The sequence below is a fragment of the Prionailurus bengalensis genome, chromosome X (genome assembly GCF_016509475.1).
Source record: "Prionailurus bengalensis isolate Pbe53 chromosome X, Fcat_Pben_1.1_paternal_pri, whole genome shotgun sequence".
Taxonomy (NCBI): Eukaryota; Metazoa; Chordata; class Mammalia; order Carnivora; family Felidae; genus Prionailurus; species Prionailurus bengalensis.
In genome coordinates, this window is record NC_057361.1 from 39,696,719 (window position 1) to 39,714,486 (window position 17,768).

General features: G+C 37.8%; 1 protein-coding gene across 8 annotated transcripts in view; it reads left to right on the forward strand.

Moving 5' to 3' along the window:
* KDM6A (lysine demethylase 6A) overlaps window positions 1–17,768 on the forward strand; it is a 207,304-nt gene that overhangs the window by 69,271 nt on the left and 120,265 nt on the right. For all 8 annotated transcript variants that reach the window (XM_043570230.1, XM_043570232.1, XM_043570227.1 and 5 more), the window contains exons 3-4: window positions 26–134; window positions 12,642–12,691. In XM_043570230.1, the coding sequence (XP_043426165.1) occupies window positions 26–134; window positions 12,642–12,691 (159 nt within the window). The remainder of the gene's footprint in view (window positions 1–25; window positions 135–12,641; window positions 12,692–17,768) is intronic.

Here is a 17,768-nt window from a genome sequence, read left to right on the forward strand (position 1 = left end):
AAATGTTTGTATTTTTTATTTCTAGGCTGTTCGCTGCTACGAATCTCTAATCTTAAAAGCTGAAGGAAAAGTGGAGTCTGATTTCTTTTGTCAATTAGGTCACTTCAACCTCTTATTGGAAGATTATCCAAAAGGTAATTTTTTCCCCTTGTTAATTACTATTTGACTTATATATGTATTGAAAATAATTGTAATTGTACTCTACTGAGGGAGCTATCATTTTTACTTTTAAGAAGGTGTAAGCTTGTGAACATCCTAAACAATGAGAAAGAAAAATGGGGTGGGAAGAAATGTGAAAAGTTCATGTAACTCTATGTAAATCATCAATAAGTTGACCAGTTAAACTGATAACCACCTATACGTGCACTTCTGTTCTGTTTTGGGAAAAATCCCTGCCCTTTAAAGGTTCTACCATAGTAGAAAGTGAGCCATTGATGGACACTCTGGAGAAGTAACAGAGACTCTGTATTTCTCTTCTTTATCCTGGCTGCAAAACTTCCATTTTAGCTAGAAAATATTTAAATGAAAATCTGATCTGTAGTCATGTTATTGTAAAGGTAAGTAACACAGAGAGGTGATTACATATGAGCTTGAGCACCGGAGAGAACACATTTTTTATTCATTTGAAGTTTTTTTTCCTGTAAGAAGTGAGTTAAATGACTGAAGGCAGCCCCCGAGATAGGTCCTTTTTATAGTACCAAGCTGCTGATGCAGATCATTACTCACTTAGGAAGATAAAGCACCCCCAAATACCACCCACTCCCCCAATACCAAAGGCAGAACCCATAGCAAAGAAAAATTGTATCCTTAGAAACCAGAAAGTTTTAACCTTCTGATGATAGTAAACATCTGAATGCAGAGGAAGTAAACATAGTATGTGTTTAGTGGGCAAAGCAACTGGCAGGTTTCAGGGCTGGAGCGAAGGATCACTGCTGTTTAATATTGATGTTTTATTGTGCCACTTTTTTATTAGGTCAGGTGAACACTTTCCTAACGAATATGCAATTTTTATTTGACATGGGTGTTATATATGAGGTTTGAAGTTAGGTTTCTCTCCCAGCTCATCTCTATTGTTTATAGTGGCATTATCCTTAACAGATTATATATATATATATATATATATATATATATATATATATATATATATATATATAATCTGTTAAGGATAATATAAGGAATATATATATAAATATCCCTGAGCTTCAGTCTTCTAATCTGAAAAGCAAGAGATAGAAGGATTTGGGGATTGCTCTGTGAAACTGGTTAGTACTTAGAAAATGTCTCCAGGATCCTAGGTATTAATCATTATTTAACACTCTATGTTTTAATTTTAATTAAGGCTAGTAACTCATTTAAAGGAAACTGTTTTAAAAAAGACACAGAAATCCTGTATAATACAAATTTTTAATGCCACATCTTTTACTTGGAGAGCATGCTAATTTGAAGGCACATAAACAGACCTAGACTTGAAAATTAGGTTTGTATATGGAGGATTGGACAGAGGTTCTTGCTGCTTTGTTGTCAGATAGATAGATAGATAGATAGATAGTAGCTTTTAAAACTTTATTAATTTATGAACTTAGCTATATTTTCCATTTATAAAGTGTCTGGCTATGAAGGTAATGAAGAGTCTAGGAATATTTGTTTTGGATGTTTTTTTTTCTTTTTTGGGAGGTGAGGTGGGGGTATGTGGCAACTAGACTGTTGGCAAACTAGCTGGCAGGAGTAATCTAATAAGATGGGAGAAGAGAATGATAACCTTTGAGGATTTTAAGTCCTGGAAAAGAGGTACTCTGAGACCCATTTACTGTCATGTAGATGAACTGGCCATTGATAGCTAGGCAGTAGGTCAATTATTTGTAACAGGAAGGAGAAGAAGGTGGCAGTGGATGCAGTATATTGGTATATTTTTCTATTTTAATATTTTAGTCTATTTTAATATTTTAAGCTGATGGCTTCTGTTTCCTTGATGTTTTTTTAATCCTCCTTGAGTCTTTATTGACCACGTTTCCAAGATTTTTAAAAAAAAATTCCTTTCTATATACTAATTGTTGAATTCTTTCTGTCCACTCTTCACCATCTTCCTGTAAGTCCAGAAGTAGAGCCTGTCTCTAGCAGGCCCCTCCACACTCCATCATCACCACCACCACCACCAGTTTATGGAGACATTTGTTGCCTCGGGCTGCTTCCTCCTCCTCTTTGGAACCCAGTACGAGATGAGAAGCTCTGGCCCCAACCAAATAGGCACTTAATTTTGGAGAAGAGATTATAAACCATGGCTTTTTAGGGAGTAAACAGGAACCATGCAACGAACATATTGAATAAGCTCCTCAGGTATATGTATGTGGGGGATTTACTGGTCCTGTTATTCTGAAGACAGTTCTTTTTTTTTTTTTTTTTTTAATTTTTTTTTTCAACGTTTATTTATTTTTGGGACAGAGAGAGACAGAGCATGAACGGGGGAGGGGCAGAGAGAGAGGGAGACACAATCGGAAACAGGCTCCAGGCTCCGAGCCATCAGCCCAGAGCCCGACGCGGGGCTCGAACTCACGGACCGCGAGTTCGTGACCTGGCTGAAGTCGGACGCTTAACCGACTGTGCCACCCAGGCGCCCCTGAAGACACTTCTTTAATTATAGTCATGAGTCCTCTTCTTTGTGTGGAATTTTCTGAGCTTGGGGTTCCTTGTGAGAAACTGCTTCTACTTCTGCAGTACAGAATGGTAGAATCTGTTTTGTGTACATTTTGGACTGTGTTTTTTCTGTCCTTACTTGTCATTCTGATCCCATCTTCCTTCCTGTCTTACAGGAATTCCTAAAAATTTCTGATCTGCAGATGGTATACTTTGATTATCATTACTGTTATGGATTTATTCATTAAAAGATATTTCCTGTCTTGTCAGATGAATTTGAAGCAGAAGGGAAAAAAGATTTTCTAAAACAGTTTTTTAAAGCCTTTCTGGTTCGCAATTTGTTTGAAGAGTTTGAATTTTTAAAAACAATTTTGATCATCTGATTGGGTCATTTGGCTTCTCGGAATTTATCCTTATTGTAGGAAAACGAAGGCTCAGTGCACACGGCCTATTGCAGGTTGGATTCCTCTGGAGGGAGTTGAGCATTCAGGATATTTAGTAAGGAGGGCCTTTAGGATCAGCACCTGTGGAAGGTAGGGGACAAAGGATTGGATTGGAGAAGAGGGAGGAGTGGACAGAGGTGAGAAATTGAGCTGTCACAGCCTTGGCCAGGTCCGTGGGGAGCCTTGGAGCTAGAATGGCCCTTCAGAGCTATCCCAACTTTGGGGCAAGGTGAACAGGCCTTTATACTCCATCCTTTTGATACTGGATACTGGCCAGTCTGGGAAGGAGTGTGACCTCGGGCAAGGTGGCTCTGCACCTAAGGCAGCTCACTGCTGGAGGCTGTCTGCGGGCAGGACTCCCAGTATTCCTTCCTTGAAGCAGGATTTGAATGGGTTTTCGCTGCATCTACCATACCTCCTTGCCACTCCTCACCCCAAAGCTAACCCGTTAACCTTTGCCCAACCAAAGAGCTGATGGAGCTGTCAGACAGGCTGTGTTAAGCCATGGAGATGGGGCGGTGATTTCTCTTCCTTGGGTTGGAAAAGAATCCCAGAGAGCCCTGGGCTGTAGGACAAGCATAGATATTCTTGTGAATATATGTGATGGACCTTAGGAGCAGTTTAATAGAAATCGTGTGTCAGTATCTGTAAATATGTGTGGCAGATTATAGGAAATGATAATCACTAAGTGAAGTAAGTTATTTATAAAATTAAGTAGCAAATTACCTCAGACCACACATCAAAATTATAAGATAAGAAACTTGGGAGATAGTAAGAATTCCTAAAGGAAAACAGTTGAGGGAGATCTAATAATTACCCGTTCCTGATATCAGCATGAAAACCTTGAAACTTTAAGTTTCTTTATGGTTCATGGTGAGCTGGGGGTTTTCTTTGAAATTCCTGCCAGGGATTGATTTCTCTCCCTTCCCTCCTTCCTTCAAGTAGTTTGTCATTTTGTTGCATTGTCTGTCACTTGTGGTCAAAATAAATTTTGGTTTTAGTTGCTCAGCAATTACAGATGTCTAGGGCAAATGTGAAGAGGTCTTCATCAGAGTAGATGAGCTCTCTTTGTCTTCTCTCTGTCTTTCTTGGGTGGAATGACAGTACTCCATCCTAAGATATATGAAGTATAAGAACATAGAGTGCATGTTTTCCAGTCATAGATGTTGAGTTTGGCTTCTTCAAAAATTACTGTTTTTGTTTTTTTAATCCTTGCATGGTTCTCTTCATTGTTGTAGCTGTTAGAACTAAAGGTTGTGGTTCTTTTAAGAATCTGCTCTGTTTAAATTCCTTTCACTTAGAGAATCATTGGGAATTAGTTTGCATAGTATATATGTTTGCTATACAGTAAAAATTTGTGTTGAGATAGTAAAATAAAATGAAATAAAAACCCAAAGTACTGACCTAAACGGCTGTGTAGTATCCATAGAAAATGAATATTACTATCTCTCTGAAAACCCATTGCGGTTGGGGTGATTGTTCACGCATTGTCATTGTACTCACAGTCATTGCACTCGATTTTTCCACGTGACTTCAGTGTATTGAGTGGTTTTTGAACTGTGATATAAATATATATATTATAATATATATTTAATATATATTTAAATATATAAATATAAAAATAAAAAATATAAAGATCACCAGTGCCTCCACGCCTTTCATTGCAAATTTGGGAATCCCCGATTTTGCTCAGTCTGCTCATGGCCTAGAATTACAAAATGCACTGTAGAAATACCGAAGGGAGCAAAATAGTCACCATAACCCAGGCTGTCACAAGCCTGTGTCTAGGCAATAAGCACAAGTTATAGTAGCTTCAAGAACCAGAGAGCTGTAGCAGAACACATTGAAGGGAACACAAAGAAGACATATAGTTGGTGTCTCTTGTAGTAAGCCAGATGTGACATACTAAAAACCTTGAGGAGTATATTAATTTAATAATGACAAGGAAGCAGTAAGTCTGAGATTTCAGTATGTGCATTAATTTGACTTGAAGGCCTCTGAAGGTGCTGATGTAGCGACAAAAGGATTGTTTCTTTGCTTTTCCAACTTTCTGTCTGCTTGAATCTGTAATATTAAATCTTTTCAAACGTGTGGAGAGAGGGGGATGTGGGAACAAAGATCTGTTGTGGTGGATGCTGTTCAGAGGGCTTTTCAAATGTTAACATGTATTTAATATGTATTAATGCTGCATAAAAAGGAAAAGATGGGGGCGCCTGGGTGGCTCAGTCCGTTAAGCATCCAACTCTTGATTTTGGCTCAGGTCAGGATCTCACAGTTCATGAGTTCAAGCCCTGCATTGGGCTCTGTGCTGGTAGTGCAGAGCCTGCTTGGAATTCTTTCTCTCCCTGCCCCTCCCCTGCTCCACACACTCTCTCTCTCTTCAAATAAACTTAAGAAAAAGGGAAAAGATGTGTTTTAGGCAATCAGGATTTGAGAAGGCGAAAGGTGCTAGTGAGCTGAGTACATCAGTCATTTATATGAAATGAAATAGTTAACATAAGCTCTCTGAGATACTCATTTATTCCAGGGTATAAATAAAAATTTTTCAGTCAAGCCTCAGATAACGAAACAAAACAAATCAAAGAACTCTTTAGGCAACTGCAGCCTCTTCTGGCCTAAAGATGGCAGTCAGTACAGTTGACATAGCTTTGTCTCCTTCCAGATCCGCAGACTCATCCACTAGCAGCTAACCTGTAGTGTTATACATTGGGCTACAAATACTGAGTTCTGCCTGCAGTTAGTACATAGCCTAATATTGGGAGTATAGATGGAATTTTAAATCTTTTCCTTCCTTGCATTTCTATCACATCTAACTCTGAAGGCGGCTCCCTTTTTTTCTGGCAAGGCTGTCACCTTTAACTTACATTGTTGTTTTGTTTTATCCTGTGCTGCATATATGGACTTGTCACCAGGCACACCCTCTTTGTTTTGTTTTGACAGTCTTAACCCAAAGCCATAATATTTCCAAGCATGCCGAAGTCGTAAATCTTTCTTAACCCTCTTTACTCCCTACTGTATTTCTCTGGAAATACGTCTCTCTTTATTTAATTGCAAACAGATTCTATTGTAGCTTTGAACCTCTCTTTTTATTCTTCAGTTACACCTTACTCTTTTATTGAAAAACTCTTTAGGCTGCTTGTGATCTCTAAAGAATTAACTAGAATTAGTGGCTTGATATCCACTCATTGTCAGGGAAATGCAAATCAGAACTACAGTGAGCAGTCACCTCACACCTGTCGTAGTGGCTAAAATCAACAAGACAAGAAATAACAAGTGTTGGCAAGGATGTGGAGAAAGAGGAACTCTTGTGCATTGTTGGTCGGAATGCAAACTGGTGCAGCCATTCTAGAAAACAGTAAGAGGTTCCTTAAAAATTTAAGAATAGAACTACCCTACGATCTAGCAATCACACTATGGGGTATTTACCCAAAGAATAAAAAACCCCCACTAACTCAAAGAGATACATATGCCCCCAGGTTTATTGCAACATTATTTATGATAGTCAAACTATATTTATAGTAGTCAAACTATGGAAGCAGCCCAAGTGTCCATCAATAGATGAATGGATAAAGAAGATGTGGTGTGTGTGTATACACACGCACACACACACACGCGCACACACACACACACACACACACTGGAATTTTATTCAGCTATAAAAAAAAAAGGAATGAAATCTTGACATTGCAACAGCATGGGTAGATCTAGGGGAGTATATAATGCTGAGTGAATTAAGTCAGTCAGAGAGAGACAAATACCATATGATTTCACGCACATGTGGAATTTAAGAAACAAACGAGCAAAAGGGAACAAAAAAGAGAGAGGCAAACTAACCAAGAAACAGACTCTTAACTATAGAGAACAAACTGGTGGCTATCACAGGGCCGGTGGGTAGGGGGATGGGTGAAATAGCTGATGGGGATTTTTTTGTTTTAAATAACTAAATCTTTTTTTTAATGCTTATTTTTTGTGGGAGAGAGAGAGAGAGAGAGTGAGAGAGAACGAACACACAGGGTAGGGGCAGAGAGAAAGGGTGACACAGAATCTGAAGCAGGCTCCAGGCTCCGAGCTGTTAGCACAGAGCCCGACGCAGGGCTCAAACCCACAAATTGCGAGATCATGACATGAGCTGAAGTTGGACACTTAACCGACTGAACCACCCAGGCTCCCCAGTGATGGGGATTAAAGAGTATACACTTGTTATGATGAAAAAAATAAAAGGAAATAAAAAAAAAGGCTTAATGTCACAGTCTCTTAGTAAGTGGTGAGGTCAGGATTAGAACACAGGTTTAACTAAAGCTGCTTCTTTCATACTACATCCTATTGCCTTCCTGGGAGCCCTCCTTTGATGATGTTGACCATCTCCTAATTTTAACACAAGTACACTTATTTTAACATTTACACAAATAATATATTTGGTGTTTAAAGAAAAATATTATAAGATACGTAACCATGAAAGTTAAATAGCCTGAGAGCTGGAGCCATGTGTTCACATCTGTATTTCACTGTTAGCCACTTAATACTTATGAAACACTACGTGAATGCTTTAATGACCCATTGGTCTTTTATCATCTAGAGGCACTTGTTTTTAAACATATTTGATGCTTATCTTTTATAGACTTTTCTATTACAGTAAATTTCCAATATTTGAAAACTGAGTTAAACTCTGTAACTTTCTTTAACCCTGTGTATCATGTTAATTTCTCCAGCTCAAAAATACACTTTGTAACATTTCAGTTTCCTGAATAAGTGTCTATCATACAGGTAGGAGAATTCTCTGTTGGATGTGTAAACTATTTCTTTCCTGCTATTAACATCATCAGTATATTGTCTATCATTGTAGCTAAATCTTTGTTTTTATTTTTAGAAGGAATACGTTGATATCATAGGCTTTACTGAGCAACAGTACACACACACACACACACACACACACACACACACACGCACACACACACCCTTGAAAAACGTGTTTGAACTGCATAGCTACACTTATATGTGGAATTTTTTCAGTAAATACACTGCAGTACTATAAATGTATTTTCTCTTAGGATTTTATTAACATTTTCTTAACATTAGCTTACTTTAAGAATACAGTATAGGGGCACCTGGGTGGTGCAGTCGGTTAAGCGTCCGACTTCAGCCAGGTCACGATCTCGCGGTCCGTGAGTTCGAGCCCCGCGTCAGGCTCTGGGCTGATGGCTCAGAGCCTGGAGCCTGTTTCCGATTCTGTGTCTCCCTCTCTCTCTGCCCCTCCCCCGTTCATGCTCTGTCTCTCTCTGTCCCAAAAATAAATAAACGTTGAAAAAAAAATTAAAAAAAAAAAAAAGAAGACAGTATATAATACATGTAACGTGCAAAATACATGTTAATCGACTCTTTATGTTAAAGCTTTCAGTCAACAGTAGGCTATTAGTAAAATTTCTGGGGAGTTGAAAGTTCCATGTGGATTTTCAACTGTGTTGTGCAAGGGTTAACTATTAAAACTTTTGAGTGCTAAATTAAGCTACAAAAAAGTTTTACTAATTTATACTTATAGCACTAGTAGAATGAAAAAGCTGCCTATTTCCTTAACGTTTTCCCAGTTTGGGCTATTTCCATTATTATTATTTAATTTTATCATTTTCATGTATGAAAAATGGTATGTATATAGCATGGCTATGAAGGACAAATGACTGTGTATAGTACCCTTTTCTCATCTGTATAGGTGATTCTTTTATCCTTGAAAATTTCCTTGTTTCTTCCTCTTCTGTTTTCATGAGGTCAAGGGCCAAATAATGAACATGGGAGAAAGATTAAAGAACACTTAAGTTGTTATAATAGTTAAATTTAACTTGCTTCTCATTGTTTTCTCTCGTCTTTATTTTTTTCAGGCCTAGCTTCTTTGTTAGTACTTTGACAGTTTTTAAATAATCTTTTAAATTATATTTTTCTTTTTTTTTAATCCAAAAAGACTACCTGTGCTTATTTAAAAATGAAATAAAACTCAAAATTATGCAAAAGTAATTTGAAGTTTGTTCATAAATAAAGTCGCTTCCCAGGATTAAAAAGATGTGAGCTTTGGCAGTTGGTTGATAGCGAGTTGATATTAATTTGTTTTGGGCACATCACTCTTTGTTAGGTGGCAAAAGCAAACAAAAGTTTTGCCTGAAGTAATGTTAAAAAGATTGCCTAGTGGGGTGAAGAAGGACTTCTTGAACTGGTGAAGAACTCAGGGATCACAAAGTGAAGATGAGATGATTTAGGGAAGTAAGAGCCTAGTAAGATATATGCTACAGTCATTGTGAAAAAGGTTTAAGCATTATAAGGATGTCCAAAGAAATGATTCCCCTTATTCTCTATTAAGGACTTTAGAAAAATGTAGTTGTAGTGGACTAGGAATTCTTTTTCGTGGATAGAGTAACTGACTTAGAGATTTGAAATGATGGCTTTGCTTTGAATAAAAGGATTTCACTAGAGAGACTCTGGTGATGGGCACTTTTATAGTCTTTAGAGTTTGAATGATTTATTTGGATCAGGAATCATAAAATATGTTAAGATCTTTTCTTAGAATAGAATGCTAGGTCTAATGGGGTAAAGTAATAATTGTTGAGAAATGTGTAAATGAGTGGAAAGGTAACAAATGCTCATGGAAGGAAATGTGTGATTTACAGATTTATGCTGGCAGTTTGTTGACTTTGAATTTGAGGGTTTATATTTATTTCTTGGTTAATCATATTGTAGTACAGATGCCATGTTTCTCCCAACTGATAGTCACATAGGCTTCAGTTTCAGTTACTTTGGAAGTACCATATTATCTCTTTAAGGGCTCCTCTAATTCTAAAATGTGAATTTTACGAAGTCACATAACATATATTATTAGGTTATTGGAAATACAACCTTCCAAAGTTGTTGGGATTCTATAGCATCATTAAAAGGGCAGTCCAGATTTGACATGGTGACCGGACAAAATTGCTAGAGACTTGGACTTCTGTTGGTTAGGATATTTTTAGGCTCAAAAGCAAAGACCTGATTCTAGCTTAAATAATAAGCACATTAATCGCCTCCCATAATTGGAAGTTCACAGGTGAGTTGTGTACTAGGCCTAGTTTGAGGTCTAGAAGTATCCAGCTACTTTCCACTTGTTTCTCTTCTATGGGCTTCATACTAAACATAGTTCCCTTTGTGGTGGCATTTGGTGATATATATGCTTCCTTGTTCGCATCCAGCAGTAGAGGGAGAATACCTTTCCCATGACTGTCTTTTATAAATCAGTGATGATTTCTGGACATGAACCTTGTTTGACTATTCTCTTCCAGCTAGTTTGATAAATAAGTTGGTTTACTTTTCTTTTTAGAAGACCATTAATCAATGACCTTTATGAACTAGCACAAATCATGTGTGAACAACTAGAAAATGCAGGATGATTTGCAATCAGCTGTTCACCAAAACTGGATGTGCTTCCAAGGATAGGTTGGTTGGCATCATCTTTATGCCAAAAGATGAACATTATTTAAGTTACTTATTCAGATATGTAATGATGTTTTTGGGTAATGCTTCTCTAATTTGAACTTGCTTAGAACGTTCTCTGGATTGTATTCATATATATTTTGGCTGTTTACTGATAAACAGTATGGAAGCATTATACATGTAATTCTAGAAAATGTTAATTTCCATTTCCCTCCATTTTTATCATTGTAAAATTTTATTGCATTTGTTAAGTCTTATTTGAAAAATCCAAGTCTTTTTTTAATTGAGGTATACTTGATGTATACCATTAGTTTCAGATGCTATACAGCATAATGGTTCAATATATACATTGCAAAATCACAATAAGTAGTTAACATCCATTACTGTACATAAATGTTTTTTTCTTGGGGTGCCTAGGTGGCTCAGTCGGTTAAGCGTCCAACTCTTGGTTTTGGCTCTGGTCATGATCTCACGGTTCATGAGCTCAAGTCCCCATGTTGGGTGCTGTGCTGATGGAGTGGAACCTGCTTGCGATTCTCCCTCCCTCCTTCCTTCTCCCCCTCCCCTTCTCTCCCTTCCGCTTTCTCCCTCCCCCCTCCCTCCCCTTCTTCCCGTCCCCCTCCCCTCTGCCCTCCTCACCTCCTCTGCATGCTCTCTCTCAAAATAAATGAACATTAAAAAATTTTTTTCTTGTGATAAGAACTTTTAAGATTTACCCATCAACTTTCAAATTTGTGGTACAGTATTATTAACTGTAGTCAACCATGCTGTACATCACACCCTCCATGACTTGTTGCTCATCAATTAAAAAAATGTTTTTATGTTTATTCATTTTTGAAAGACAGAGACACAGCACAAGCAGGGGTGGGGCGGAGCAAGGGGGACACAGAATCCGAAGCAGGCTCCAGGCTCCGAGCTGTCAGCACAGAGCCCGATGCGGGGCTCGAATTCACGAACCGTGAGATCATTACCTGAGCCAAAATCGGATGCTCAACCAACTGAGCCACTCAGGCGCCTCGCTCATCAATTTTTAAAAAGGGCTCTCACTGCCAGTTCTAATGTGTGTATATAATTTTTATTTTACTTTTTTTAAAACCCCCCTCTGAGTTAAAAAAAAAATTTTTTTTTTTCAACGTTTATTTATTTTTGGGACAGAGAGAGACAGAGCATGAACGGGGGAGGGGCAGAGAGAGAGGGAGACACAGAATCGGAAACAGGCTCCAGGCTCCGAGCCATCAGCCCAGAGCCCGACGCGGGGCTCGAACTCACGGACCGCGAGATCGTGACCTGGCTGAAGTCGGACGCTTAACCGACTGCGCCACCCAGGCGCCCCTAAAAAAAAATTTTTAATGTTTATTTCTGAGAGAGAGAGCGCGCGCAGGGTGGGGGGGGGAGGGGCAGAGAGAGAGGGAGACACAGAATCTGAAGCAGGCTCCAGGCTCTGAGCTGTCAGCACAGAGCCCGACTCGGGGCTCGAACCCGTGACCTGAGTGACCTGAGCCGAAGTTGGATGCTTAACTGACTGAGCCACCCAGGTGCCCCCTCACTGAGTTTTTAGATCCACAGGAACTGTAGTTTCTCCCAAAGCCTTTTATGCCTTGGGGATTTAGGGTTGTGTGATGCCCTGTTTTAGAATTGAGTTGGAGCAAGGTAATTGTGGGATGGATTTTTTTGTGAAAAAAAAGCATCGCAAAAGAAATACTCCCTTTGCTCTTGGAGGTGGTTGAGCTCTTGCTCATTCTTAGAAGTGAGGTCCCTTGTGGGAACAAATAACCCATCGTATTCTGGAGTAGACTCAGAAAATCTTAATCCTTTTATCAGATTTGGTCTGTGAGGAAGGTCATGTTGATTCAAGAGGAAGCCTAGATTCTGTTCAAGCTTAGGTTTGAGATGTGAGTGCAGTTTTACATTCATGAACTCCTATATATTTGACATTTGTTACTATGTCTGACTATGAGGAGGGGGAGGCCCCAGATTTCTAAATTGTTTGCTCTTAAATATCACTGTCTGTTGGGAGGTGGTGGGTATGGTGGGAGGCTTGTTATAATGTTTCTAAAAACATGTATTGTTGATTTTGAAATGGGACATAATTGCAACTCATACTTATTTTCCCTTTTTCAGCATTATCTGCATACCAGAGGTACTACAGTTTACAATCTGACTACTGGAAGGTTAGTGAACATTTGCATGTCTGTTTCCTATTTATTTTTTGGGCTGATTACTACTGATTATGCTCAAAATAAACTGTGTTCTTTTTTTCTTTGTTTTGTTAATTACTTAAAAATACTACTTCTAAGGAAAAGGAATTGGAAAGAAAAAATATGAATGTTCTTTGTACTATTTTGTGTGAACCACTTTATATTTTATTAAGAGAGAGAGATTGCTCTGACACAGTTTATTGGCCAAAGATGATCTTAAGAGCAGGAATTTAAAAGCAAGTATAACCAACGGCAACAAAATGATTCTTTGTTTTTTTGGTCTTAAGTTGGTACCTGGGAATAAAAGACGGCTGAAGATGGGTGTATGAGACTGAAAAGGCGAGGCATAATGGGAAAATTGTAATCCTTTTTAGTACAGTTTGTCTATGATTGGAGCTCAGAGGACAGTTGAGCCTTTATTTTTTTTTTTTAAATGTTTATTTAGTTTTGAGAGAGAGAGAGAGCGAGCAGGGGAGGGTCGGGGGGGGGGGGGACAGAGGATCTGAAGCGGGTTCTGTGCTGACAGCAGAGAGCCCAATGCAGGGCTGACTGGAACCACTGAGCCACCCAGGCGCCCCAAACCTAACCGTTGTTTAAAAGTCTCACCTAAATGAAGAACTGTGCATAATAGTGAGTCATCCATTTTCTTAGTTTAAGTACTTCATAAAGTTACCGGGGCAGGTTAATCTTCACATCATGTTTATTTTTAAGCATAAATTTATTGACGAGTGGGGTTTCTTTAAATTGCCATTTTGGGTTTTTAAGATGTATTTTATTTTTCCATCACCTAGTTTATCTTTCTTTTTGATTTGTAGAAGTTTTGACAGTATATTTTGGTAATTTAAAAAATGTATTGAGAATACTTTCTCTAGTCTTATGTTTTTTTATTTATTATTATTATTATTATTATTATTATTATTATTATTTTTTACTATTTCTTTTTTTTTTAATTTATTATTTTTTAAAATTGACATCCAAATTAGTTAGCATGTAGTGCAACAATGATTTCAGGAATAGATTCCTTAGTGCTCCTTACCCATTTAGCCCATCCCCCCTCCCACACCCCCTCCAGTAACCCTCAGTTTGTTCTCCATATTTATGAGTCTCTTCTGTTTTTTCCCCCTCCCTGTTTTTATATTATTTTTGTTTCTCTTTCCTTATGTTCATCTGTTTTGTCTCTTAAAGTCCTCATATGAGTGAAGTCCTGTGATTTGTGTCTTTTTCTAATTTCACTTAGCATAATAGCCTCCAGTTCCATCCACGTAGTTGCAAATGGCAAGATTTCATTCTTTTTGATTGCCGAGTAATACTCCATTGTGTATGTGTGTGTGTGTGTGTGTGTGTGTGTACATATACACATACACACCACATCTTTATCCATTCATCCATTTTTGGACATTTGGGCTCTTTCCATACTTTGGCTATTGTTGATCGTGCTGCTATAAACATGCGGGTGCACGTGTCCCTTCGAAACAGCACACCTATATCCTGTGGATGAATGCCTAGTAGTGCAACTGCTGGGTCGTAGGGTAGTTCTATTTTTAGTTTTTTGAGGAACCTCCATACTGTTTTTCCAGAGTGGCTGCACCAGCTTGCATTCCCATTATCTTTAAAGCTCATTGAAATGCAGTTTTTACATAGCATAAAATTCACCTGTTTTAACTATGCAATTCAGTGACTTTTAGTAAATTTTTAGAGTTGTACAACTGTAACCACAGTCTTATTTTAGGACATGTTCATCTCCCCCATAATGAAACCTCAGGCCCAACCTCTGGCAAGCACTAATCTACTTTTTGTCTCTATGTATTTGTATTTCTGGATGTTTGGTATATATGGGATCATATCTTACATATTTTTTTGTGACTGGCTTCTTTCACTAAGCATACGTTTTCAAGGTTGATCCATTTGTAGCATTTATTAATACTTTATTTCTTTAGTTATTAGTAATATTCCATTGTATGGCTATGCCACATTTTATTCATTCATTAGTTGATGAGCATTTTAGTTGTCACTTTTTGGCTATTGTGACTAATGCCGCTTTGAACATGTGTGTTGTACATGTTTTGTGTGGACGGATATTTTCAGTCCTCTAGGGTAGATAGCCAGGAGTGCAATTGCTGAGCTGTAGAGTAAATCTGTATTTAACATTTTAAGAAACTGTTTTCCCAGAGTGGCTATAACATTTTACATTCGTGTAATGTAAAGGGTTTCAGTTTCTCCACATCTTGTCAGTGCTTACAATTGTTCAGTTTTTGAGTGTAGCCAGCCATTCACGTGGGTGTGAAGTAGCATCTTGTTATACTGTTTATTTCCATTTTTCAAATGGCCGATGATGTTTAGCATCTTTTTGTGAACATATTAGCTATTTATGTATATTCTTTTTTATTATTTTTTTAATGTTTATTTATTTTTGACAGACAGTGTGAGCCAGGGAGGGGCAGAGAAAGGGAGAGGGAGGCACAGAATCCGAAACAGGCTCCAGGCTCTGAGCTGTCAGCACAGAGCCTGACGTGGGGCTCGAACTCACAAACCATGTGAGATCATGACCTGAGCCGACGTCGGACACCCAGCTGACTGAGCCACCCAGGTGCCCCTAATATATTTTAATATATAGTAGCACTCTGGTACCCTTTCCCCATTGTTCTTGTTTTTAGGATTTTCTTGGCTGTCCTTTCTTGGTTGTTTTTCTAAATAAACTAAATTGTTTAGGTCCACGCAAATATCTGATGATTTTTTTCCTCTGGCTTTTTTGAATTATAATTTACATTATTTATTTTAAGTGTACAAGCTTGCTGTGTTTTGGCAGTATATATGAGGTTGTGTAACCATTACTACAATTAAGATACAGAACACTTCTGTCGCTCAGTGTTCCCTTGTGCCCCTTTACAGTTGAGGCCCATTCTTGACCCCCGGTCCCAGTTAATTATTTGCTTTCTATCTCTCTAATTTTGCCTTTCCTAGAATGCCCACAGCTGGATCCAAGTATTTTTTTGCTTTTCATGTCTTTCACTTAGCATGCTAATTTTGAGACTCATCCATGTTATTGTGAGTGTTAATACTGTCTTCTTTTTAAGCTTTAAGTAGTATTTCATAGAATGATTATGCCACAGTTATTCTGCTTATCAGTTGATAGATATTGTGTTGTGTCCAGCTTTATATTTCTTTAGGTACGTATAAATGAAATGCTGTGAACATTATTGGTCTTCGTGTGACCATAGGTTTTCATTTTTCTTGGGATATGTACGTAGGATTTGGAAATCCTGGGTCACATTGCAGTTGTACGTTTAACGGCCAGACTGGTTTCCAAAGTGGCTCTACCATTTTACATTCCAACTAGTAACTTGACTTTAGCCATTCTAGTAGGTTTTTCATCTTGGTTTTATGTGCATTTTCCTGATGATAGTGATGTTGAGCATCTTGTGTGTGCTTTTGGCCTTTTCTTTTGTTAATTTACCTGCTTACACCTTTTGCTCATTTTTAACTTCTTTTTTTGTCTTGAGTTGGATGGGCTGTTTATGTATTCTGGAGGAAAGCCCTTTGTCAGATCCCGGTATTGGAAATACTTTCTCACAGTCTTTGTCTTGCCCTTTTGTTTTCTTAATTGTGCCTTTTGAAGAGCAACTCTGAAACTGGTTCCTGTACTCAGAAGGCAGGGAGAGACCAGCCAAGAAAGGGGCAGGCCCACGCCAGGTTGGTAGGTGGCACTTTTAATAAGCAAAGGAACTTATGTATGAGGCTTGTCTTGGGCTGCTGTGAGATGAATAGTTCCCTGCACCCACCTGCCAAATCTTAAAAGTTTATAAAGAGGCCTTAACTGGGTTTAGTATGTATGCTGTACAAGTGTTCTTTTCAATGGCGTTCCCCAACGATAATTTTAGATTTACTGTCTTACAACTCTCTTTCCTTTTAATAACTGTAGAATCGGTATGAAGTATGCCCTCTTTTGTTCTGATATATATTTTTTTCTTGATCAGCCTGGCTAGAGGCTTATCAGTTTTATTGATCTTTGTAAAAAAAAAAAAAAACAAAACTTTGTTCCGTAGGTTTTTCTTTTTTTAGTATTGTTTTCCTGTTTCATATTTCATTGATTCTCTATTTCATTGATTCCTGATTGTCTTTTGTATTTGTTCTGCTCACTCTGTGCTTAATTTTCTTATTATTTCTTTTTTCTTTTGGAGAGAGTTCCTGTGCATACCCCCTTGAGCAGGGGTGGGCCAAAGGGAGAGGGAGGGAGAATCTTAAGCAGGCTCCATGCCCAGCACGGAGCCCCACACAGGGCTGTGAGATTACTACCTGAGCCTAATCAAGAGGGGAACATTTAACCCACTGAGTCCTACCCAGACGCTCCTCTCATTATTTCTTCAGGTGGAAGCTTAGATGATTGATTGTCTATCTTTTTTCCCCTAATATAAGTATTTAAAGTTATATGGTTCTCTTAGCAGTGCTTTAATTGTGTCCCACAAATTTTTATATTTTGTATTTTTGTTATCATTTTATTTGAAAATGTCTTCTACTTGTGCTTTCTTCTGACCCATGGGTTATTCGGATATAAATTGTATAATTTCAAAATATTTGGGTTATTTTAGATATCTTGTTGTTAATGATTTCTAACTCCGTTTTACTTATACAACATACTTCGTATGATTTCATTCTTTTGAAATATGTTGAGACTATTTTATTGGTTCAGCACTTGAAAACAGCCACATGATTTGCATTTTTGGTTGTACCATGCTAAAAACAACAGGTAAAGGCAGTCGATAGTGTTTTTCAAATTTCTATCTTTGATTTTTGTCTTTGTCATATGCTGAGAGTTCTCTTATGATTTTGGAATTGTCGTTTAATTTTGCACTTAAAAAAATACATTTTGAAGTTTTCTTACTAGTATGCACACATTTATGATTGCTATTTTTATCTGATGAATTGACCCTTTTACATTATAAAATATTTTTATTTACCTCTGGTTATTCCTTTTGTCTTGACATATGTCATCTGATTTTAATACAGCCATCCTGTCCTTAGGCTTGTAATTTATGTGAGATCCTTTTCCTTC